At 41.1% G+C, this 24,223-nt stretch overlaps 1 protein-coding gene across 1 annotated transcript; it reads right to left on the bottom strand.

Annotated features, from left to right (window-relative positions):
- Nucleotides 1–758: 758 nt before the first annotated feature.
- Nucleotides 759–24,084, bottom strand: LOC104526510 (proteasome 20S subunit beta 7). The gene is made up of 6 exons (XM_010169972.2): nt 23,993–24,084; nt 23,561–23,701; nt 22,180–22,295; nt 15,403–15,461; nt 2,013–2,164; nt 759–870 (listed from the first exon to the last, which is right to left on the bottom strand). The coding sequence occupies exons 1-6, from the start codon at nt 24,046–24,048 to the stop codon at nt 759–761; spliced, it is 636 nt and encodes a 211-aa protein (XP_010168274.2). The 5' UTR covers nt 24,049–24,084.
- Nucleotides 24,085–24,223: the final 139 nt, after the last annotated feature.

Here is a 24,223-nt window from a genome sequence, read left to right as displayed (position 1 = left end):
CAAAAGGTAATATTTTTTTTTTTGCAATTGTGCATTTTTAGATAAATAAAAAAAAAAGATTTACAAAATAAACACTTTTGTTTAAAAAAAAAAAAAAAAAGTCCAGTATTAAGAAGAAAGTAAAAAAAAAAAAACAAAACACTAAAACCCTCCACAACTTACTCTGTGTGAAAATGTTCCCAGTGGAAGATGGGAGAAAAATTCAGCCAAGTACCAAGACAATTAGACTCTGAATGATGCTGGCTTTGGTCATGGAATCTAGAAATGAAAATGTGTGTGTGAGAGGGGAGGTTGGAGCTGCTCCCTATCCTCTCTCCAGCTCCAAAAACCAGGGAGGAGTAAATATTAACCTGTCACAAGGACAGTATATTCTGATTTCCCTGCAAGAATGCACGTTCAGAACCAGCAGTGCTCCCTTCTCGACCGGGTACGTACCCATCACCAAAGTGACGTTATCTTACCATTAAACCCCTGACCCTGGGCTCACAGAGTAGTTTAACCCTGAATTAACAAAACAACTGTTGTACTGTGGGGTTCAACTCACTTACACAGCCCACACCACTGGTCAGATGCTGCCTCACAGTTTAAGCCATGTAAGAAGGGAGAAGCAGCACAAGGAATCACATGAAAACACCACTGAGAATGGTCAGAACCCTCTTTATTCTGCAGCAGCAGCCGCAGGTTTCGTTTGAGTCTGGGAAGCTTCTACACACAACTACTGCTGGTGTCCAGGGCCCAGCCAGGCTGCACGGGAGGGATCAGGAAGTGTCCATGGTTTGAACAGTTTCGTCCAGCACCTCAATTTCCAGGAGTGCGACATTTTCTGTGAGAACAGCAGTTGTTCCTTTTTCACACTTGTATCTCCCGTACCTGTTAGAGAAAGAGGTGAAAAATTAACTAACTACACAGGAAACCTCTCACTGAAAAGTCAAGAGCTAATCAACTTTCAAAGCTGGAAGTTTCCTATAAAAGTCCAGAACTGAGCTTACTGCAGAAGCTCAACTGATTGCAGGAACTCAAAGTTTCAGTTAAACTAACATTTCCAGGAAACACCACTGGCTTTAAAAATCAATTGCTAATTAAGGGAAAGGCTACTTTATAGGAGTCAGTGGGATCTCACTGCAGCACGGGACATTCTAATAACTGGAGAATAATTTTACTGGGGTATTAGCTTAAAAATCATCACTGCATCCAAATAAAGGAGATGTCACCCTTTACACCCATTGGTGCAGCAGAATCCAAGTTTCTACATACTGGAAATGGTTGGGAGAGGACCGATTGGGCAAGGATGAATGCTGACAAGCATTTATTTATACATGAAAGGACTCAAGTTTAGTGCAGCTAAAAAAAAAAATAAATCATCTTGTGAGTGCTGTATTTAGCCATGAACTGTAACTGTCCCCTCAGCACAGCACAGGGGATTTCTGGACAACTCTGAGGAAACTGTACTGAACAAAACAATGTCTGTATTGTCTTTAAAATCCTGCCCAGGGCGTGTTTCCAGCCATGGCTAGAAAGGGCCTCTGGGAAGAGAATAAAACAGAGCCTGGGTTTGTCCTGCAGTGAGCTGGTGTGGGGGGCTCACGAGGGGCTGTGCTGTGCAAATCACACACTCAGGTCAGGCAGAACTGCAGCGGGTGCAGCCGTGGCACAGTCTGACACCACACACAGAACAGAACCAGACTTGGGTGCAGCCTCGTGGCAAATGAAACCCAAGTTACCTGCTCAGCCACAAACACAAAACTCTGTTACTTCCTCAAACTGCCTGAAGCTCAGGAGCAGCCTCTGGGCCTGGTAACGCAGCAGCAGGTGAGGGGTTTGTCTCCCTCACCCAACTCTACATGCCCACTCCCAGCCTCTACTCCACTGCAAGTACAGCTACTAGTTTTGTTTTCTTGTTTAGTTGAAATTCAGTACACACAGCAAGAGGTTCCTGTGACAGCATTTAGTGTCATGGAAGCCAGGAATTGCTGGGAAGAGCAGGGATAATGTCCAGCTTCAGGAATACCAACCTGTTGCCCTTTCTGTTGGCCACATCGTACGGACGGAGAAAATCCAACTTGTTCTTGCTGATAACGCAGATGTCGATGTTGCTGCCCGAGCCCAGGTCATTGTATATTCCAGCTGCGATGGCATCTCGCACCAGCTGCTTGGCTTCTTCCTCCTGGAAAAGTTACAGGAGCTGGTACCAGACACGTGGGGCATTTCACAGAACTCCTGCAGGCTCCCACAGTGCCCTCTGTGTCACAGCTGCACACAGATTAAAGACTCACTCAAACTTCCCTCGGGAGGGACTGTGTAATGACCCTCTAGTACCAGAATTATTTCTATGAGTTTTTGTAACTTACCTTAGTTGGTAAAAATTTATTTGGCTCCTCTTAATAGTACCTGTGTCACAAAGCAGCCTAACCCTGCACCCAGCTGAGCTGGGTAACGGTTTTAATTCCAGTCCTGAGCAAAAGTGCAGAGAATTCAAAGAAACCTGCTGGAAAAACTGATCAAACCAGGTACTTCTGTCAAAATACTGCACTTTGTGGTGAAGTTCCTACCATTTTAAGTGGGAAAAAAAACCCCAAAACAAACCAAAACCCCCCTAAAATGCAGAAAAGGTGCTACAGTTTATTTTCTGCTGTATACTCCAGAAATTCTATAGGTAACTAAAGCAAAATATACATTGACTATAGTTCATTTCATGCATATTGTATTTATCTAGTTGAAAGCATCTGTATTTCTGAATTACTCTGTACAACCAGTGGAATCGTAATTGCAACAAAACTAGAGTAGAAAACTAGAACAGGAACTGAAGTCGCTATTTTTGTTGCTCCTGAAGCCACCACCAATCCTGCAGAAATTGGGTGTTTCCTTTCTGCCAGGTTTTGTATCTCTGCTTTGAAAAGGGCAAACAAGCAGCTGCTGAACACGCTCTGCACCTACTGGTGAGAAACTGGCTGGTTAGCAGCTCAAGAGCCTGAAACACCACCGTGTCTGCAGCCCAGAAACACCAGCGTCCGTGTCTTGTGCAAGGAAACGTTTCAAAGTCACAAACTCCCCATTAAAAATTACACCAGAGCTGCAATCATCTGAATTCCCCTCCCCCCAGTACATTAATGGGTGGTGGTGGTGGGCAGGCATCGGAAATGCAAGCTCTGGTCTGCCAGCCTCGGCTAAAGGGGCTGTTGCAGCTGCCTGGCTCCCTCTACAGACCCGGCAGGGCCGGTTCTTACTGCAGATGCACCTTACTGAAAAGAAATAAATCACAGCGTGGATCCAGTGCTATCAGAAATAATCTGATGGAGCCAGTAAATCCTCAGGTTTGCACTGGAAGTGAACAGGGTCAGTGAGAAAAAATGGGCCAAAACAACTTTCTGGATGTGTCATTTTAAATCTCATAAAAAAACCAGGTACCAGCATCTGTTCTCAGTCCAGTGTGACCCCGTCCTTACCACATGAGATCCACCACCACCCCAAAGCCCCGCAATTCAGTGTGGGGGTCGAGTCCCTGTCCCACCCCTCTCCCCATGGCCCTGTGCCACTTGCTAAGAGACAAAACCTGCTGGCACTTGTCCTGCACCCCCAGCTCCGCTGCAGCCTGTACAGAACAGGCACCAGAGCTCCAGTCACCTGCAGAAGCGTCAGAAAAACAGACTGTGTGTGGAGATACACACACACACACACACACACACACACACACAGACACCCTCACTCACACAGAGACACCCTCACTCACACTGGCATCTTTTCAGGAGCCTCCTGAGGACACAGAGCACACAAGACCCCTTAGTTTTTCTCCAAGGGGTACAAGGACCTTACCTGAAAACTCTGACTGGAGCTTGTCTGTTCCAGCAAAGACGGAGACAGAGAAACACCCTCTGAGCACAAACGGGGACTGTGCTTTATGCTCAGGTCATTGCTGGCCCAACACGATCCCAACCCAACGCTCAGCTTATCCATCACCACTCACCACTGCTCTGCTGATGCATCTCCCCCCTCAATAATCTTCTGCCACTGGACATCACCAACCAAAGAGCAAATACTCGGTGCTGATTTGGATAAAATGCAGCTTTTTACAATTTCCTTCATTCTAAAGGCCTTGGTGCAAGTATCCTGCCCCAGGAAACGATGGTGCTGAGCTCCACAGCCCGCTCTGGATCAGCCCTGGGTCAGACAGCAGCTGCACAAGCCCCACTGTACGAGTGCAGCTGAGGAGGAACCCAAAATTACCTCAGCTCCCGTCCCAGAGTGTGCCTGGTGTGCTCCCTCATTAGTAACAGTATTCCTGCTCCAACAGCTTAATTAGGGTACTGACCAAGAGGGGGCACTTTTTCAGGGAACTAGAGAAATAGCGTAAATTCTTATTTTTGCTCCCAGGTTTATTAATATTACGCTTTAAAAAAAGAAATAAAAATTAGATTTTCCACTGAGCTGACCAGAACAAAACAACCACGCTGCAAAAACAACTCCTGTACATTTCCTTCAGTGGTTTTGGTAATAAAACTGATGATAAGCAAGTATTTCCTCATTCCACTGCTAGAAGAATACTGCCACTGATTTGTTGCATGCTAAGGGCATTTCAGTACTCTAGTGAAAGTAAATACACTAAAATAAAACAAAGACGTATGTGCAGATATGTTTTAAAAATTAAGTGGTGCCAAGACCAGAATAATTCTAAGCTGTTAGTGTAAGAGAAACACTGGAGATTACGAAACCTAAAGCAGAGCTGTGGGGTTTGTTCCCCTCTTCATATTAATTTAGTTGGTTTAGACAACAATGTAAATCTCAGAGTCATCACACTGATTTAAATTTTACTGGTTTACTTTTTAAGAAGTACTGATCAACCTGCTGTTACCAGAATTGTTCTAAAAAATACCCAGCAGAGCTCAGCTGTGACTGCACCAACGCACCCACTGCACTGGACAAGCCCAAAATGTCACCTCTGCTCCTTCCTCTGGGGTAGTGCAGCTTCGTTCATGAGCCTGGAATAATTTTCATTTTAGAAAACCCTGCTTCAGTGCTGCTTCTTTACTCCTCCTCCTTTTTCATCATTTAGCAAGATGGCCAGAACAGCCACAAGGAAATTTACCCCCCAGCATCCCTTGGTGGGGATCCCACACGTGAGGTTCTAGCAGGGGCTGCTGTTTTACAATCGGAAAATAGGGGGTTATCGTGAAAAGGGCTGACACAGCCCTAAGAGCAGATGCACAAATGAGTCACTGGGATAATTAATCTTAAAAAAAACCCCTAAAAGTTCAGGGTAAATGAAAGGAGCACTTCCTACTTTACGGCTGCAAAGACCAAACTAACTGGGAATATCATTCTCTGGAGTCCACGCTGCTCCTGAAATGAGATCCCAGCGCGAGTGATGTACTGCGGCGCGGGGCGGGCGTGACAAGCAGCGCTTTATAGAGCGATCTGTTTGTCTCCATCACCACATCACACAATGTGTCCCAGGACTCCAATGTGCAACTCCATTTACCACCGCATGACAAATGGGCAGCGCTTGGGAAAGGCGCGGAGAGGTCCAGCTCAGCCCTGTAATGGTCACCGCAGCTGTACGGCGGCGCGCGAGGGGGGAAACAGACCCCCAAGTTCATTAGAGTGACCAGTAATGGATCGTTCAAAACGTGTCTGAGGAATAGCACAGTAAAGGCTAAAATAAATAACTCAGCGTGGAGGGCTAATCTGAAACGGTGTTTGATAAATTATTTATAACACAGACAATTGTCTGCATTTAATATTGGAGCTACTGGTAGCATCTTTAAAAGATGATTTATGTGTTGTAATGCCATTAAGCTTTATATGGGCCCACTGCTAGCTATAAAGTCTGCTGAGATTTAGAGAATGAGTTTTAAACTGTCACTGCAGCATCACAGTAGATAGAGCCTGTATTAAATCTTTACTTTAAACCTGTTATCTGGAGAGTTGCATTTTGTAGACACTCAAGAACTGATAGATTGCACCTCTCTGCAGCTGCTACGGAGCGAGTCCCAAACAGCACCAATAAGGAACTTTTACACATTATTCTTGTATATGACTCCAACCAAGTTTCTCACTTAAGCAGTTTCCAGGTTTCAAATGCTACTGAAATAAAAAAAGAAGAGAGACTCTCCTACAGAAGATGTGGGTATTTCTACATCACATTGATATTATCTTTACTAATGGCTTTTAAACAAGTTTACCATTATGTCTTCAGCAGTGAAGGGAGCAGCTGGAACGGCTTCGTGACTATTATTTCCTCAATATTTTGCAACTCCACAAGCAAGTTAAATAGGAGATGTCTTTTCTAGATTTAAAAAGTGTAGAAAGGATTTTTTTTTTTTATTAATTTTTACCAAAGTGAAATGAATACCTTCTGCAGGTCACCAGCATCCTGTTAGGTATGCAACCTGTAGTGCAGTTCTCCAATAAGAAGTCTTATTAAGAATGTGAAATACAGCACACAATGAACATCAGCAGAGAATTAATATGATAGTGCGTAACCATTTTTGTAAAAATAAATAAAATATTTATCACAACTGTCTTTTACAGCAGAATGAAATTTGTGCAAATTATATAATGTAAAAAGTGGATCCCTAATTAAAGCGAGAACCCACAAGACTCGTGTATGAAGAGAAGGGGAGGGAAAAAAATCAGAAGCTTCAGGAAGGACAATGCTAATAAAATAAATCTATAAAGGAGTGTTGGGAATTTGGGGCTCGGGAAGCGATACCTCTTGAAGGACATAAGCACCTGCAGAAGCATAATCAGACTTTGGGCGAGTAATCAGCAGAGTTCAGCGCGAGAGGATGCGCACGCCTGCCTGGCGGGAGAAGTCGCGGCGAGATCAATACGTAACTGGAAGCGATGCTGAAATCTGCTGGCTAAGTCCAAAGAGACAGCGAAACTGAGCAGCAAAGTACTTTGTGTTTTTCTCGTAAGGGGAGGTTGAAAGACTCCATTAGTGAGAGTGAATCTGTTTTGGCGACCTTTTGAAGCTGGAAAGGGGCTGGTGTGTTTAATTTAAACCACTCAGGTTTAATGAGTCTTCACCAAAAAAATACTCATTTCAAGTCGTGCCTCGTAAGCAAACAAACAACATATCTTGCTTCATATTTCTTGAAATTTTTTTAGATAGACCTATGCTACAACCAAAATATTTTGCTTGACTTAAATCTTTGATCAGCTGACTGAAAAGTAGCCAGTCTTCCTGGCTCTCCCCCTTGCCCTTCCTCTAGCACCATCTCTTCTTTCTACTCTAAAAAGTCAGGAAAGAGGTAGAATTTGGAGATCTAACTGTCCAAACAATGCAAAACAGGCTCGTAAAATAAATACACGTGATGAGGACGCAGAATCAGGATTCCAGGTCGCAGAAAAGAGGATTGAACCGACGTGCTGAGTGACCACAGCTCGAGAAGAATAAACTAAAGCAACGATCACACCAAAGGCAAAGGGGCTGCGAAATCAGAACCTCCAGGAGGAGCAGCATCTGGGAGACAGGGAGCAGTGAAACACAAAGATGGATCCTGGGAACAACCAACAGTTTGTGCACAAAGAGTGGGTAGAAATTATCAGAATATTCCCAGCACACAACGGAAAAGTTAAAATATCTAAAGATACGTAGGACTAAAAACTGCCCTGTAATAGGTAGAAAGATGAGATCACCTCCATGCTGCTGAATTTCAACCACACACTGTTTGGAATTGTGGACATTCTAATGAAAACCTTAAATCTCAAAAATACATCTTCAATATCATATACAGGTTTATTTAGTTTTACTGAACAGCTGTTAAAGACCGAGATAAAGAGCAATTTAGAAGTTTCTAAAGCAAATGTGATTGGGAAAAAGTGAAATAACAACTCCATTACTTTGTGTGTTAACCTAAGTGATTTTCACTCAAGGTAACACGTATCATGTCATTTTCTAGTTCTGTTTCCACAGCCTTATTTAACAAGAAAGTGAAACGCTCCAAATTACTTTCATTCACTTGCAGGAAGGTGAATGACTCAATATTTGCACAACAAACAGTGCTGAGGACTCAAAAACTATTAAATACGACCAGAATTTTCTCTCCAGAATACATCCCCTTCAAACACTGTGTACACGCCCCTGTTTGCAATGGTGACTTCAAATACTCTTGTCTAAATTCTACCTTCTCTGCAAGCTTTCAAAGCCAGACTTCTATTTTTAAAATAAAAAAAAGTTTTTCCATGTTCCGATGGTAGGTGCCTGCGAGCCCAGACTCATCACCACCTCCCCCTTCCTGATATCACACACCACACAAGTATAATAAACCATGTTAATATTTCATACCAGTGTGAAATATGCTGGAGTATCAATTCAACATCTGCTGTCTTTAGGGTACTGGCATCCCGCAGAGACACTTTCAATTTGTAATTGAGTTCTATACTGAATTAATCAGCAGTTTATCTTTTTTAGTAAAATAATGTCTTCCCCACTAACCTGGATTTACATTAACATTTTATGCCAAATTACCTGCCAAGGCAGGAAACTGGTGTGATTGGGAACTACTGTTCCATAACGTTAGTTCCTCTGTGCCATTCCCTACGTGAAGATTAGCACGATACATATTTGCAGTGGCACAGAATTAAATGACAAGCTCCTCTCACAACTACGGGATTTCTTCTCAGACTATTCCCATACTCTGAACTAAGAACAAATACAAAAATTCATTTAATCCATCACTACTTATGTCTGGGTGAACTTCACAGGTTTTTAGGGAACTGATTCTCCAAGTAAAAAGAACTCACTCGACAGTGACAGAGCTGTAAGTTCTTCCAGGCTGCGAGTTCTACTCTGACAGCCCAATATCCTCAATTTTCTGTACACTGACACACTGAACTGTGGCCACCAGGAAGGGTCCAGAAATGGAAAACATGCAGAAGGTGACAATTAAAATCACTAAATATTATTATTGCATATCAAGAAATTAATATCCAGCAATAACATGTCTGGCTTCAAATAAAGTACATTTCTGTTCAGATGACCATTATTTACCTCTGACAAAAGGATGGAAGGGAATGAAGGTCAATATTTTATTTGGAAAAAGCAGCCTTGGGCACTCTGGTATTTTTTCCTTCCTAATACACCAAAATGCTCCGTAAAGTGTATTGGCTGGGAGGGAGCTTCCCCTTCCCCTTTGCTCTCCCCTGCTCACACAGGATCACACTCTGCCTCCACAGCAGCACTTGGGCTTCATGCCATGCTAAATATTTTCCACTATGTTTTGCATTGATGGGAGATGTACAAACTGAAACCATTTGAACTGCAACACCTGCTCCTGAGAAATGCATCAAAAATAATTACCTGTCCTACGTCTACCCTGGGCAGTGAAATGATCCCTTCACACGAAGCCCTGCCTCCGACTGGCTCGTCTGCATTATCACGTACAAAGTTTAAGTGTTACCTCCATAAAGGTGAAGGAATTGTTGCTCTTTGTCACACAGCAAGGCCCATTTTAAACCTAAGGTAAGATTTATTTCCCTCCATACAGTCTGTAAACAGAACAGCAGATGAAGGTGCTACTGGGTATCACTGGTAATTCAGACTGATACTGCTGGCGGTTTCCCACCCGAATTCTGCACAGAAATTGTACTTTGATAGGTTCAAAGAGCCCAGCCCCAAACGCTTCTCCAGTCGTCCCAGCCACTCCAGAGCACATCTAGCACTTCTACATCAGCCTCACGTCCTGTTCAACAACAGTTCTGCAGAGGAAATCAATCCCAGGCACCTTCCACAGAGAAGAACAGTCCTGTCCAATGTGTCAAACAAACCAGGTTACCACAGAATAATTTTAATCTAATCGAAAGATAACAAATAGCACGATAAGCCTTTATTTTCTGGATGAATGTCTGCACTAACACCTGGTATTTACCCATGGAAGAAGGAGACAATAACACAGGTATGTAAGGAGAGCAGGAAATCTGTATTGCCACGAGCTCTGCCAGCAAAGGCAGTGAAGACATGTCACCAAGAGCCTCGTTTATTGTCCCTGGGTAATGAAATAAACAGGTACACAGAGCACAGGAATACTAAGGACCTATTTTTGTTCACAGAATCAGATTTTTTATTTTTTTCCTTCCCCCCATTTACTTAATCTCCGTGTTTGACACCAACGGGGGTTCAAGTATCTCAGGCAGGCTCTCCAGCTTAACTCTGATAGTCTGGCTTGATCTCTATTGTCTGCTGCCTGAGTTCAGCAGACAAACCTCCCAGCAAGTGGTCACCTTCCCATGGAGTCATTAGAGCTCCGAATGTCAGCTGGTGGGATTAGCCCACAGCCTCCCACACCTGAGCCCTGTGGCAGGGACACGGGCATTTTGATCACCACCACTAATGAATACAGGATTCATATGCAGCTTGTCATTGCTCCTGAGCCTCGAATCGCACAGATGCAGGCTAAATAAGACTGATGAGACAACTATTGTGGAAGATTAGAGAGTTTTGACAGCTTCCAAAAATAGCTCAGTATTATTGTCAGTAGTTAATAAATAAAAATAATACCACCACATTGGGGGACAGTAGGAAATACGAGCACAGAAACATCTGAATGATCTGGATGTCAGCTGTTTGAAAATGGAAGAAAGTGACATCTCTTTGTAATATTTTGTACTGTGCCTGATTTTTTACCAAAATAAATGATACTCAGTGAAAGCTGAATTTAGACTGCTTTCCACTTTGATACAGCAAGACCTTCCACGCAGATCGAGCGTCCAGAGGGAGACATTCTTTATGCCTCAGCTTCCTCGCTCTGGGGATATGGGGCTGCTCAAAAAGACCTCAAAAAATCAGTGGCAAAGCCACTGTGGACCAGAAGAGGCCGAGTCTACACATTTTGCAACTTCCAGTCCTCTTCCTTCCTGTAATTTCTTTGTGAACACACCTACCCTGACAGCTGCCAACTAGCAACTGAAAAAGGTTACTGCCTCCAACTCCTCCCGCCTGCCCGTCATTTCTCCTTCCACCCAGATCTGCCTGCTGAATTGCTCCCGAGATTGTTCCCTAACCCGTGTTTGTCGAAACCAACCAAGTTCCCAAACTCACCTCTGCAGAATGATCACAAAAGCAAACCTGGCCAACAGGTGATGGAGCACAAACCTCTGGCAGGACAGCAGGATGCCGTTTTTCAGACAGCAGAGGTGCTGCAGGAGTGCCCACGTTCCAAGTGGAATAGCAGCACTGTAACAGCCTCCTCTTATTTTTAATCCATTCTCACCCCTCTAAAGTCTTTTTGTTTTCATTCACTAACCACTTCATTCCCTGTCACACTAACAAAAGTCATATAATAAATGACTGTAAATATAATCTCACATTTTTGGGGTGATCTATTTTAGAAACAGTTATTAAATATCTGCCAGGCTACCTCCTTTCATTTTTTTCCACCTATTCCATGCCCCTGAACTCATAACACAAAGATTTACTTCCCTCTCCCTGCAATAGTTCTGCTTTCTGTGGCTTCTACTGATTCTTTTCCTGTCGGATCCTCTTTTTATAAAACCTGGCTGTTTTGATAAGATACAGAAAAGAAGCTGAGTTACAAGCAGCCTGTTTCCTTGCTTAAACATGAAGCTCTTGTCAGAAGGCTACAACACAGCCTCACAATTACAGCAAGTAATTCTTCTACAGACAAAAAGCTTCTACTTTTCAAACCAGAGAAGTCAAATACCAGAATAAAATATAAAATACTCCCCCAATCTCCCTCAGAATTCAACAACCACAGTACGGATAAAACCCCAAATTTCAGCATTTAATACTGCAGACTTTTTTTTCCCCAGATCATGAGGTTTCCATGTCCACTCAGAGTATCTCTTCACTATTGTTTAACACTAGAAGGCATTTGCAAAACCTGACTGCAAGGTTTAAAAACCATGTGGCTACTCTATTGAAAGAAAAATTGGCTGCAATGAAAGATCTAAGCTCAAAACACTCCATTAGATGTGCTGTTCTTACACTTATGCTTTTTAAAGTAGATCTACAGCTGCCCACATGACAGATTAATATTGTTCCACGGTAGTTAGGTGCTTGGCATTACATTTTTGAAGCATCTACAGGCCTTCAGGGCTGAAAGTGTTCACATCTTCAGCAATCTATAATGGTTCCTCTAGAGGCCAGCACTTGCTTCATAATGAAACATGCCTCCATAAATCAGACGGCAGAAGTGGCACTCGTGTACGTCACCATCTATCTGAGCAGTTTCTCTGAAGGATGTTGGGTAAAGATCATCTCCCGGCAATGCAACCAGGGAAAGGACCATCACAGTTGGCATTGATAAAGCATGTGCTACTTAAATCTGAAGACACACTAAGTCTATGGAAAAAAAACACATCCTGCTGGTGTTAGCATGCCTCAGGCAGTGGTAGAAGCTTCAGCAACTCATCTTCAAAAGGCAGAGAGCCAGGGCTCTAGAAACCTGCAAAAATTGGCTAAGCCTGCAGTCTTCTTTTTTATTTTTTTATTTTTATTTTTTTATTTTTATTATTTTTTTTTTAAGTTGAGCATCTTCAAAGTCTACGATTCTAACTGTAGGGCACAGCAGCTGCCACTGCAGATTTGATCCTCTCAGCTTTTGGCAGCTCTCAACTTGAAATTCTAGCAAAAGAATTTTTCAAGTTGCTATTATTGCCTGTCATGGATTTATAAATATTGTGCACTATCTGCTGTGGCACGGCTCTCATGGGACACCAGTGCATGCCAAAAGCATAACAGAATGAAAAACAGTTCCTATTCTTCAAATAAATGCTAATTTTTTTTTAACTGTGCTCACACGATGCGTTTGGTGATCAGCTTCAATAGTACAGAATATATATCAGAGGCAAAAAAGCTGATTGTCTTTTCCAGTAGTATTCAGCTGCTACTTTCATTAAGCTTGTTTAATTACATTCCAGATGCTAATTTGCAAGTCGATACCAGAGGGTGCAGGACAGTTTGCCTTTGAATCATTTTTCTGTGATGTGATGGTCTTGAAGCACACCACTACCCTCCAGTAGCCCTAGCAAGATATTCTGACAATTAGTGCAAAAGAAAGCAGCGTTGATCTCGATAGATAAATATTAATCCTCTCCCCATTTTATTAAATTAATCTCCAGGAATTTTATCACCACTGCCATTTCATAGCAGATTTTATGTAAAATATACGTACCGTACTTCAGATTTCATTTGTTTTCATTTCAGTAGAAATATCATTTGATATTTCATTACTTTACTGGAAAAAAACCCCACATCAGACTTAAAAGGTAAATATTTTAAGCTGGCAGTCATAACAGAATATGATAAAGTGTTTAAGGGTACAGCTGAGCCTTATCACCTGAAACTTGGCTGGTTTCCTTAATACAATTATTAAATTGTTATTAGATAACAGAATATCTAGTAAAAACAAAGGCAGGGTTATGGTGCAGCCAGGTCTCAAAGATCTAACTCCATTTCAACAAGCTGGTAAGCTGCATTTCTACGTGCTTGTTAGAAGAGTGAATATCTGCTGCCATTTATGGGTGTGTATGGAGACAATTTAATTAGGATGACCTTTCTAAATAGGAAAAGTTGGAGATTTACCAACTTTTCGTGCCTTTTTTTTGTTGCTCTTACACAAAGAAGGACTTAAAATACAAGCTTGAGAACTAGCTGAGAATAAGCTGACATTTGTCTCTCTGGAAGCAGACTATCACCCCGGAGCTGGCAATGCCAAGGATTTCTAGTCCGTGTTTTCAGTGTGAGCAGCACATGTGCCAAGTGCACAGTCACACCAGAGGCTGCAAAAGGAGACCCTGTCACTCTTACAGCAGCGTGAGGGGAGAGGAAAATAAAATAGAGAGAGTCCACCTCTATCTACTGGTTCCTTCTATCAGTCATCTAGTGTAATGCCAGTCAGAGAAGGAACTTGAGTGCCTATTAAACATATTCCACTGTTTCTCATAGCATTTATAAATACACCAGAGGCCAGAAGTCCAGGATCTTCAGGTGCTGCCCAGAACTCTGCAGCAACACAGGAATCCTTATCTTAGTGCAATTTTGCACACCTACAGCTATTTCATACACACTGACAGAAAAGGAGCCAGTCCCACGAATTGGAAAACTGTTTATCACCAACTCTTCAGCAATTTAACTACTGGAAAACTTATCAAAACAAGTTTTGGGGTTTTTGTTTGGGTTTGTTTGGGTTTTTTTTTTTAAAGTGACTGACATCATGTGTCACATTTATTCAGATTAACGAGGTATGACACATCAGCGACTGACTTTAGAGAAGAACTCAGTGGACTTATGGGACCATCACCTGAAAATACAGTGCATGTGAAATGAGGAAATGACCCACAGCAGTTACATGACAAAGAGGAGGAACATCTGAAGACCTTTTCTGAAGTAAATCAACTTTTTCCTTTCCCACATTATTGAGTGATACTGAAGAGCTGTAAGATTTGTTGTATCTGCATTTTAGGCTGAAACAATTCCAAATGTCAGTGTCATAAGTCTTTTTAACGGGCTCAATTTTCCATTTTGTGTTCAGTTCTCAGTTTTTTCTTTGCTGTGAAATTATTAATCAATTGGAATGAGAAGGAGACACAAAGTCTGAAGGGATTAATGTGGTTTAAAAGAGGGTCTGACATTACTGAGGCATTTTACAAAATCCAGTTACAGAAAGCCCTTCAATTGTTTTGGGTTTATTGTCATGAACAGTCTGTCTGCAGGTAACTGGATTTTTCACAGTTTAGTTTAGCAGGCACTGAACGTGATGTAACTAAGTGTAAGGAAATACTATAGATAATAAAAAATAAATGTACTGCATACATTCATAACCAAATAGCTTATTCTGATCTTAATCACGACCCTCTACCTTTCAGCTCTCCTGAATGATTCTCTGCAATGAACAAATATTTTGCAATTTTTATCAATATCATCAGCAAAACACAAACAACCCACAGCCTTATAAATCTGCTGATACTCAGCTTTTAAGTAGATATTAAAAAAATAAAAGTTCTGAACACACCCAATCAACCAGAAAACCAATTGTTTCCTATATTACTGGAATATTTTTTTGTTGGTTTTACAATCGTGCATGATCTCTGTTTCCAAGATCGAGAGAAGGACTGACTGCTGAGGAAGAACAGCAATATTGACTAGGCAAGGGCTGTTAAATTCCTGAAGTCATCAGTTGTATGTTTTTAAAGCTTTCACCTACTGTCAAATGACACAAGTTTTTACATATATAAATTTGCAAGAAGCTCTATTTCTTTAAATTTATTTTACCCATCACTTTTTACAGCTTCGCAGTAAGCTGACATTAACACCTATTAAATGCAGGGAAACTAGAGGAGATTTAACTTTTTTAAAGCTTCAAACCTCTAAAATTCTTATTACCATGAGGATTATTGAGGGGAGAAATACTGAGGTTTAAAAAAAATAATAATAATTCTTACCTCCATGTCCTGTTTGTATTTATCTTCAAATACTGCCATGGCTGCTAATGATCCAGAACCTACGGGAGCAAAATTAGGACACTTAATTAGACAGCGTATTTAGGTACAGTTTGGTTTCGGGTTTTTTTTTAAGAAAAAGATAACAAATATCAGCACAAACCAGACAGAAGTTTACTATAGAGCCTAAAGTGTCCAGCCTCTAAGTCCAGCAAATTTAATCATAAATTTATAGCTAGTGTACACAGACTCGCCACAGTCCGCGCTCCCACAGCCACCTTCTCTTTACTGGTTTGAACACTAAAGATATGAAAATGAGGGCAGAAAACGAATGCCACAGTTTGTAATTCCTACTCCTCCATTTCTCCTGCCCCACTTTTGTGCCTGGTCACGTTAGAGGGTATGTCACTTAACACCCAGACACCCTGAGTGAAGAGATTGCTTTAACGAGCTGCCCTGGCACAGCCCCCTTTGCGCAGGGGGAGAGTGCAGTGGTAACGGGGTAGCTGGCTGCTGCTCTCAGGTTATTTCCTGTATCTGCTTTTACAGTTTATGATGCATTTACCAGGATTTTCACAATGAACAGCAACACCTGAACAGACAAAATGACAGACAGGCAACCGTGAGTTTAACGTCGCTGCTCTTCAAGGCCGCGGTGCAAAGGCAGCCACGGAGTAGAAGCTGTCTCTAGCCAAAGTGGTGTGTCATGAACCTGCTCTCAGGAAATTAACACAAACACCAGTATGACACCCTCTGAAACTGGAAACTGGCTTTGTTCAGAGAGAGCGAGTCTTCAGGAAGATAATCCTGTCTGTCTGTGGCCTTAACCGTATTTCAGAGAGCGCTACTTTTGGAGAGTGAATAAAAGTTACCTGCAATTTTTTACTCCAATTAGAAGATTTTTTTGGCATTTATTACTTTTTAACTTGTTTTGCATCCTGCTATCTGTTTAGCTGGGTCACAGAGAAAGCCATATTTTCTATTTAAAATGATTTGTGTACATCGCTTGACCACCTCAATGGTTCAGTGAAAGAAAAAGGCAGCGATTAAACAGTTTCAAATGAGGTGTCCTGCTGATTTTATCAAGTCTGCTGAATGTATAATGAAAAAGGAGAAGCTGACAGTGACACTGTTGAGAAAATACAGACTACCTTATCTGAACCATTTAAGGAGATCCAATTATAGATCAAATTTAAAGGGTAGAAGCAGCAGATTTACAGACACAAATCAATGAGCATGGTAATCCCAATGAATATGACAGATATTCCTGTTACAGGATATTGCTGTGGTTGAGGATCATTACCTTTACAGTACCAAATACATCACACCTAAAAGCAGTAGGACACTAAGCGTGTACTTGTATTACAGGCAATGACTATTCATTTACACCTTGGAGCAATACATGACTCCGTGTTTTAAATGCTGAAACTGGGAATAAAGAAGATTTTTAAGCAACTACCAGCAGAAGTGAACTACTGCTACAAACAGCTGATATCACAGAACAAATCACAAATAAAAGGAATTTCACTGATCCTTCAAACAAGGTCACAGTGAGGTGTGTTCCAAAACAAATACAGGACACGAACCATAGAGTAATTCATCTTGTGGAATGACAGAGGAACATTTCTAATGAGGGGGTGGAATAAAAAGATAAAGAGAAACAGTCTCAAACTCAGACCACGTTCTTACTACACTCAAATGAAGGCCCACCATAAGCAGAACGGGGAGCCTCAAAACTAGAAAACAATCTTACTCTGGGATAAGGGTTATTTGGGGAAAAAAAAAAATAGAGTATAAAGAGTAAAATACATTAAGGATTAAAGTATAAAAGGTAGAATCTGACAGAAATTACCACATTAGCTACTGAGCTAAGAAAAATGGTCTCACTTTCTTAAAGCTTCTACTGAAAAATAAAAATTATTAAAAACATGAATACTGCAATAATTTCATACATGGCTCAGACCAGATTAATTCCTTCAGCTCCTTTTTAAAAGAAGTTCCCAAAAGGACCTATGGGCAAGAACCCATTAACTTATAAAGAAGAAGAAAAAGGAAAAAGGTGGGGGAGAACTTTGTTACATTACATTAAATCCTTTATATGCAAAGAATTATACTTTTAATTATTTATCTCACTATGTTACCAAGATGTAAATAAATGTCAAATCTACTATCAGCTTTAAATAAATAAATGTAGACAGTCCCATAATGTAAGTTTTCAAAGAGCTGTTGAAAGTCTTAATTTAATTAAACCTACATGTCTGAAAACCAAGATCCCAAGGAGGTTCTACCAGAACAGGAAATAGAGCTGGAAAAGCTGAATAAACTCATTTGTTTGGTTGGGTTTTTTTTCCTCTACTGCTTATAAATCCTAAACAGAAGCTTTATAAGCTTGCATTTAAAACTGTGCCTTAGCAAAAGCCTCACAGCACTGTTAAGCTTCTCTGGAAGAACAGACTTTTGTAATCTTAAGTATCACAATGAAAAGTCTTTACTTTCACTACCACCAGCTGTAAATGCTGGTTTTAGAAACACACATAGATGTAGATTTCTGACTTTCTCCACCAAAACAAAACATCTACTGTTTGACAACAACAACATGAGCTGTTTGGAAAGATACTAAGTGATGTGCATACATTCACCTGTAGCACCTAAGAAAATCCCCTCAATCCCTGCTTGTGCTGCTGGGGGACCAAAACCAAACCCCATGGCTTGAGCATCCCCGCAGAAACCCCAACAGTCGCCCACGAGCACAGTTGTGAACTTCACTATCCAGTTACACCAGCTCCCCTCTACTGGCAAATTCCACACACAGTCCAAACAACGTTCCAAGCAGTTGTGAAAGCTGAGCATTGTAACAGGAGAGCTGGCAGTAAAATCTGGGAACCTGAGGAAAACCTTGGCAGTGTGGTTTGCTTATTGCAGTGCCTATAAAACACAGAAAACTTGGATATTAAGGGTCTGGGGAGAACTGGTTTGTCTGTGGGGAAACAGCTGTTCTCTTGTCCACGCATTCAGTGCCCACCAATAATTCATTTTTAACAAGCATGCTTCGCCTTTATGTGGAAACAAACTGAACAATTCCCAAAAATAACGTCTGGAGAAAGATAAAACCCAAACACTGCAAAACACTAGCCATTAATTAGGGAGAGATGTTCCCACCTCGTACACGCAGTGACTGATTTAAACCGCTGCCAGTTCGGGTTCAACGCTGCCAAGATGCAGCAGTTCAACCCCAAAGCTATTAAAACCTTCAGGAAAGCTGTGAGATAACGTGACATTAAATTGTGCTTTTAACTGAGCTCAGATTCAAAGTAGCACCACACCAGATACTCATCTTCAATATCCAACTTCAGTTTGGAATCTTAACAACACACAACCCATGCAGAAATAGGAAATTTTCTTTGCTGGAATTTTTTTTGTTTTAAATGTGGGAAGTTTACAACTCCTCTACGTATGAGCAATAGGGATAATTAAATGAAAGTATAATTGGTAAAGTCATCATGCATTTGTACTATATAACATTCAGGAAAAAACCTTTCAGATAGATTTTTAAGAACCACTAACTGCTATGAGTGGTTACACTTCAACAACCTTGGAAGCACAATAAAAATAAAAATCCATATCAATTCCAAATAATTTACTTTACCTACATCTTCAATAAGCTACACTTTAGAAACAAACACCCAGAAAGTATTAATCTAGCATCTAAATATATAAAAATATTGCTTGCCAACCAAATTACAAAGAACTACAGAATCTGAGATGCAATGCTCTATTCTGAGGCAAGTGCTTTTTGGTCTGATTAATTAGCACGAACCAGGGAAGTTACGAGACCACAAGAGATTTTTTTTCTTCTTCTCCTTCAAGAAACATGGGTCATTTCATGAGTTTTTCACAACTAAGTTATTAAAAATAATTTCTGGACTCAACTGTAACAAACTGACTTTAAAAATCCCATCTGGTCTTTCTTGAGCAGTTGTACCACTTGAGTACTGATTTAAAGTGAATGATAATTACTGATACATATCAAAAAAATCCAGCCAGCAATAATTTCCAGTGTTTTGCAACTGCAATAGCTTTTCTAAAACAGATGAACTGGATCTTTCCAGTAGAACATTCACTGAAGACAACTCCTTGCTAAGCACAGTCCATTTCCATCACCCAAGGACCTGTTTGCTACCTCAGCCTGCCACGCTGGAGGATGCACGGAGCCTTGAGAGAGCAACATTTAGCATCTCCTAATCCATCAGTGTCAGGGCTCCCTGACAGGGCATTTATTCACACACACTCATTGTTATTCAATTTGCTGCTCATTCTAGGTAAAAATTCGGTGATCTCCACAGCCCCATCGATTGGGGTCATTTTTCACCCTGGTTCCTGGCTGAGGGGCTGAGGCTCAGCAGCGGCAGTGCTTGCTCTGCAGGACAACGTTGCCAATGCACGAGGAGCTGATTTATGAATATGAAGCAACACTGGTACCAAGGGAGCAGCTTCAGCCACTAGAGACTACTGGAACATACTTACTGCTTCTGAAAGCTGAACTACTCACTTCAAGTGCTTTAATTTTATGCATGCATTTCATTATAAGTCTTGGCCAGAAGCTTTCCTAGACAAGCCAAGCAATCAGACAATCTTGCATCGTTTGCTGAAATCAAATTTTGTCCTTTGTCAGCATAAACAGTTTAATTTGATGTTTTCACTCCTGAGTAAGCACCGAGTATCTTTTAAATCTTCCTTGCAAAGGAGGACACTACTCTGTCCATCCAGAAACACACTCCAACACACACAATAAACAAGAACCCAACATCTCCACTGCCTTTCCTTATCATACTGAATTTCCAGAAATTAACTGATCCAAAATACCTACTCTGATTTAATAAACTGCCCTTAGAACATTTGGAAAAAAAATAACAAACAATAGATTAGTCTAAATAAGATCAAAATACAATTCCAGCTACTATCCCTGATTTGAGCTTTGATACTTTTTCTACTGTCTCAGTTCTACCTTTCATTTATATGCATAAGCTAATCTCTGTACTCAGATTTATCCTAGCCACTGCAGAAAGTGTCAGGGTACCAGGTGTAGAAGGCAGAGGACATTTATGCTGAGAAGGGCTTTGTTTGACAGCACAGGCAAAAGTAACACCTCATCACCAGACACAGACCTGGTACAGATGACAGCAAGTCACAGTTTCAGCTACAATAAACTTAAATCTGTTGAAATTCAACTTCCTACTTGTTTGAATTTATTCTGCTACGATGTTATTTTTGTGGAGGGAAAGACGAGTGGCCAGGATTTTCAGAAATGCCACATTTTAAAGCTTTTAAAACATAGGCATGAAAGTAACCACAGACATAAGGAAAACACGGGACTTTAATCAGGCAATCGACTGCTACCAGCCATCAGCACAGTCAGTTATAGCTTTACAGTTTCCTGCAATATTGGGTGTAAAGCAATTACAAGAATCAGCCACTTTTTTATATATCAAAGGCTAAACAATGACATCACGGGACTGTTACACAGACTCTCTTTGCCAAGTCAGTCAGTTGCCATTTCCTAAGGTAATGGCACCATCTACGGGTCCAACAACTCCTCTGCAGGATTCCTGCCGCTTAATCACGGTGCTTGTTGCACAGCTGCACTGTTTCAGCAGGGCAAAGATCCAGGAGAAAAAGAAAAACCTTTAACATTTCCAACAATATGGTTATTAGGAGGTGTTTTACCTAGAGATGCCAAACATGAACAGAAAATGGTTAACTAAAATTATATTTTCCCATCACAGTCAGCATAAAAGCTGCATCAGACACAGGCTGAATCTGACACACTTCATGGTCAGGTAAATTTTCTTTTCCAATATATTTATTTGGACTCTACATTACACTTCCCATAGCCTTACCAAAAAAATCAAGCTTTCATTTTAAAACATCCAAGTCTTCAAAATGAAATGCAAATCTGAAATAATACAGTGTCTTCTTGAGTGATCAGAGAGCAAAAATAACTGCAACTCTGGTTATCTTTGAAATTTCACTCTTTCCAGGTATATGATATTCTCAGGAGAGCATTAACCTTTACAAGCCTTATTAGCTCAGAAGGCAACAGTTTAATCTCCTACCAGTGTCCAGTGATATCTCTTCCCATTTTTTACCCTTTATTCCCAGATTGCTGCCTATAAATCACAAAAGAATTCAGAACTGGGAGAACAAGCTGACACTGCTACTGAAAATACTCCCTTTGCCAAAAACTGGGCCAAGCTCTTGAATATTTCAAGATGTGTGTGTCCTTCCCTTGAACAATGCCTGTGTTATTTCCCTTCTCAATAAACCACAAGGATGACAGTGCTCACTAAGGCTCACCTGCAAGCTGCAAAGTTTATTATAGCTCATTACTTCAGGGTTCTTACCACAGGGGCTTTCCAAGTATCCCTCAATAATTAAGAAACAGAACAAGACATCTAAAGAAACAACTTTAAGCAAGTTTTTGGGAATCCCATAATTCTCTTGCTTTAAGGTACACCAGGGAACACACACAGCAACCTTCCTAACACCAGGGTTTTTTTGGCAGCTTAGATTTAAATAGTATAATAGCCCGTGTTTTTAAAGTGTGAGAAAAGAAACAGAACAGTACCTCTGCCTTACAAATACGGGTACAACTTGAACTTTGAAGTCCGAGGTGACACCAAAAATAATGCAATTTCAGTAAACACACTTTAAATAATAATTTGAAATGCTCAGCCTTCTAACCAGGCAGTTGTGTTACAATACTGAGGGAGTGTCACTCACCCATAGTCACGTAGGGCAGTTTGTCAGTTGATCCATGGGGATGTATGCTGTAAAGGTGAGGTCCTGTGACATCTACTCCCCCTAATACCAGGGCAGCACCAATGTAGCCTTGGTACCTAGGAGCAATGTCTGCATGTGAATCTGAAGGTCCACAATAAAGCTGTGGCTCTTTTTAAAACATACACATTTGACAACTTTTCCATGATTACACCAAGTACATCTCCATAATAGAAAGACTCTTTCTACCAGCTGTGAGCAATAGTTGCAACTAAGAAATTTACTAAAACACGGTATATTTCAGTGTCAAGCAGAACAAGCAATCACTGGACAAGCAAGCAGGTTGGATAATAAACCTGTGCCAACAGGGAGAGAATGCAGAGTAGCTTTCAAGCCTTAAATTAAATTCCTGCATCTGCAGTTAAGCTTTTATTTAGAGATTTCAAAGAAAACATACTCCTTCATTTTCCACATGAGATGTTCTTGGCTGCTTCCACTTCTTAAATTTATTGTTTTGTCACACACTTAAAAAAGGCAACCTGCCTAGCAATGCAGCATGAAGCAACTGAGCTGAATTATTATCATTTATCTCGGTCACTTGGTCGCACAGACCATTTTCTTTTCAATGCTTTATTCCACCTTCCCGGAGACTTTCCAATAGCTTGAACATTATCTTTAAAGAACACACCAATTTCATTCTTTCCTTCTCTTTCTACAGCGTTTTTACTTCTGTAAGAGACAGTACTACACAGTACTGGAACACTTACAGGTTTGCAGAGCTTGCCCTCAATCTGAGGCACGTTCCACATCACGCTGCTAGCGAGGAAGTTCAACTGCCGCTGACTGCGATCAGTCAAGCGATCAAAGGAAATCTCAGGACAACTGCAGTACAACTTCCAACCATTTCACTCATTTATCTCACTATACAACCAGCAGATTTCTACACTAACAGCTGTGGGCTTCAAGTGGTTAAACATTTCATTCTTTTGAAAATAAAATACATTTTGAGGTAGCGATTCTATCACAGATCCCATGAAATTCTCAATTTTACAAGCTTATACATTACAAGATTATTACTGGTCTCACCACAAAGATACACAAGAGTTTTCATGGCCGTGATCAACAGTTTATTAAACTAATGTCTTTTTGGTGTTGCCACGTAAACACAGCACAACTATAGTATCGATCCCCTAAAACACCACAGACTTCATTTCCCTTCCACCCCAATTCAAAAGCCCTGAAGTAAAGAGCAATTATTAAATCTTTCCTCAAGTCTTGTTATGAAGGTTAAGTAGGCTGAGGAAGGACACTCCTTCACAGAAGCTTAAGTATCGTCTAGTGGTTTTAACAGCACGATCAATAAACAAGAAACCCACTTGGTTACCTGAAAAGCATTTGCTTGAGCATCCGATTAGCTGTGACAACTCTTGGAAGCCGTCCAGTAGATAGTGAATGGAGCTCCAGGTTGGATGAAATCAGCTGAGTTGTCATATCAGTATCTGCAGCTGTTCCAGCACCGCAACAACTTGAAAAATATTATGAGCAAGTTAGAAAAAGGAAAACAAATAACTCTGTGCTTTATCCAACAAGTAGAAATCTCCTCATTGTAAAATTGAGAAAATTAAGTTCTCATACAGTCAACGTTTTCAGAGCACGAAACAAGACAGCCTAAGTACCAACGAACTACCAAAAATCCTCAAGCCTTGCTAATAAATTATCATTTCAAAGCACACCTTAACATCTGCTGTTGGCAAAGGGCATGCCTAAAAACCCCAAAGCCGTCACCAACGGCACAACAAGCACTTCCAATACTTACTAGATATTGGGGGAAATGAAGTGGATTTTCGAACAGTTCTTGTCCGCAACAATCATCCCCTCAGTTGCTCTCGTATCTGCTCCCAGGACTACGCCATCCTACAGAGAGAGAGGATTATTCCCAAAGCCTCCACGGACCTTTCCGGTGAGACCGGCTGGACGGCCCGGGGAGGGCCCGCAGGAGCCGGCTCCGCGCAGGCCGAGACACGGGGCCGGGGACGCCGGGAATGAC

Source organism: Antrostomus carolinensis, unplaced genomic scaffold, assembly GCF_000700745.2.
Source record: "Antrostomus carolinensis isolate BGI_N321 unplaced genomic scaffold, ASM70074v2 scaffold25066, whole genome shotgun sequence".
In the NCBI taxonomy this organism is placed as follows: Eukaryota; Metazoa; Chordata; class Aves; order Caprimulgiformes; family Caprimulgidae; genus Antrostomus; species Antrostomus carolinensis.
This window is presented reverse-complemented; position numbering and strand designations above follow the sequence as displayed.

Excerpts from the sequence above, each read along its gene's own strand:
- LOC104526510 (XM_010169972.2), bottom strand. The coding sequence starts at position 24,048 with ATGATTGTTGCGGACAAGAACTGTTCGAAAATCCACTTCATTTCCCCC. Across the intron at positions 22,296-23,560 it reads CTCAAGCAAATGCTTTTCAG|GTACCAAGGCTACATTGGTG; the intron begins GTAACCAAGTGG and ends CATTGCTCCTAG. Across the intron at positions 15,462-22,179 it reads ACTGCCCTACGTGACTATGG|GTTCTGGATCATTAGCAGCC; the intron begins GTGAGTGACACT and ends TTGCTCCCGTAG.